The sequence below is a fragment of the Lactuca sativa genome, chromosome 7, assembly GCF_002870075.4.
Source record: "Lactuca sativa cultivar Salinas chromosome 7, Lsat_Salinas_v11, whole genome shotgun sequence".
NCBI lineage: Eukaryota > Viridiplantae > Streptophyta > Magnoliopsida > Asterales > Asteraceae > Lactuca > Lactuca sativa.
Window position 1 is genome coordinate 159,719,167 of NC_056629.2, and position 1,806 is coordinate 159,720,972.

Genomic DNA, 1,806 nt, shown 5'->3' on the forward strand with positions numbered 1-1,806 from the left:
TTAAATAGATATGAAGAAAAATAGGAACACAAGTTAGGAGGATATTTAGTTTCTCTTTAAACAAACAAACTCTAATCCTTTTTTCTTTCTTTCTTTCTTTTTGTATCCGAATGTTTCTTTTAAAACAGTTTCGGCTGGTCATCTCTTATCTTCCCTTACCTGGTTCTTATGAGACTCAAGGTTTTGTCATTGTTATTATTATTATTATTATTGTTATTGTTAATTTTAAACACTAACAATACCAAACTCTTTATATATAAAACCCTAAAGGACCGGTGTTTGACTCATCAAAACTCGAGCACATTAAGTATAAATCCTCATAAAAATCGAAAACCTCATTTACAATAACACAAACTAAAACTACATACTTGATAAAGAAGTATAAATCCTCATAAAAATCGAAAACCTCATTTACAATAACACAAACTAAAACTACATACTTGATAAAGAACTGATCGAACCAAAAAAAAATGCTTCTACTGGTACTGACCAATATCCATGATCATCGATATCTTGATACTAACCAGCCAACAAATATTCTCGAAGCTTTTGCACCTCATACCATGAATTAAGAACACCTAACCCTTTATCTGTACCTGAGAACGCTAGCTGTACCTTAAGATTACAATCAACAGATCCGCCATTAATGTCACACTTCGAGATTGGTATAGCACATTCTTGATTGTTCACGCAAACGCCTGATCTTTCTGTACACGATTTACACCCCACTTTCTTCCAGTATAAGTTTATAAGCCTGCCTTCTTGCAACTCAAGAACCTTTAAAAATCAAAAAGGGTTGAATTAATCGATAAATATGAATTCAAATCAAAGCTTCGTGTACTCATGTACTCATGTTCTACAGTTATACTGATCTTACAAGAGTGAAACTTGTGATGATGTTTGATTTATCAGCGACTAAAGTAGGTATCGATCTTGCTGCGTACTGTTTTCCGGCGAACGCAACCATATATCCACCAGCTTTCGCCTGTAAAATTTCTCAAATGTCGTTAAAGATTAATTCAAGAGAGGAAATGGTGACCTACCGGATCAAAGTCGGTGTTAATGGTGAGGAAAGTGAGTTCGTCAACTTTTGGGCGGAAGACGGCGAGTGTAGCGTTTCCACGGAGGGAGAGGCGGCGGTCGCAGGGTGAAAGCTGAATTTGGTTGGAGAAGAAGGAATCCTTGGAAGAAAATGCGATTCCGAAGGTAAATCCATCCCACCTTCGAACTTTTGAATCTGAACATGGATCGAAAACGTGGTTTGTATCTAATGAACGAACGGCGATCACCGTAGCCATCATTATCGCCGGAAACATCAACTTCACGGCTGCCATATTGGTTGCGCAATTCTAAACCATAAGAAACGAAGAAAAGCAATTTTGTTAAAAAAAAGATCTCTTTGTTTGATGAATCTGAAGGGTTTTAGGGGACTTTGATTGAAGTTTTACTTGAAAGGTTAGAAATGGAGTTTGAAACGGTTTAATCGGCTGTGCAGGTGGATCTTGTAGCTAAAAGTAGTTATGGAAGTTGAAACCTTACCAGCAAAGAAAAGAGAAAAGAAATTACAAATTTTTATTATTTATTTATTTTTTAGATTTTCACCTTTAGGTTTTTGCTTTTTAAAAGTTTTGAAGTCAAATCATTGTTACATTTTGAACAATATACGTTATTTGGAGAATATCTACCATTGATAAAGATGGTTTAGTACAAAGTATCATGCGTTCTCCCCAAGTCTTAAAAAGCGGATGTAAGTTAATTGGTTATAGGGATAAACATACAAAATGTTAGAAATAATGTTTTTATTGA

At 34.9% G+C, this 1,806-nt stretch overlaps 1 protein-coding gene across 1 annotated transcript; it reads right to left on the minus strand.

Annotated features, from left to right (window-relative positions):
- Positions 1-294: 294 nt before the first annotated feature.
- On the minus strand, positions 295-1,521 carry LOC111895692 (uncharacterized). Its single transcript, XM_042896478.2, has 3 exons — positions 1,044-1,521; positions 878-985; positions 295-777 (listed from the first exon to the last, which is right to left on the minus strand). The coding sequence occupies exons 1-3, from the start codon at positions 1,332-1,334 to the stop codon at positions 520-522; spliced, it is 657 nt and encodes a 218-aa protein (XP_042752412.1). The 5' UTR covers positions 1,335-1,521; the 3' UTR covers positions 295-519.
- Positions 1,522-1,806: the final 285 nt, after the last annotated feature.

Bases quoted from the DNA above. Each gene is read 5' to 3' on its own strand.
- LOC111895692 (XM_042896478.2), bottom strand. From the start codon at position 1,334: ATGGCAGCCGTGAAGTTGATGTTTCCGGCGATAATGATGGCTACGGTG. The intron at 986-1,043 runs GTAGGTCACCAT...GAAATTTTACAG, and splicing joins TTAACACCGACTTTGATCCG to GCGAAAGCTGGTGGATATAT. The intron at 778-877 runs GTAAGATCAGTA...TGATTTTTAAAG, and splicing joins TCATCACAAGTTTCACTCTT to GTTCTTGAGTTGCAAGAAGG.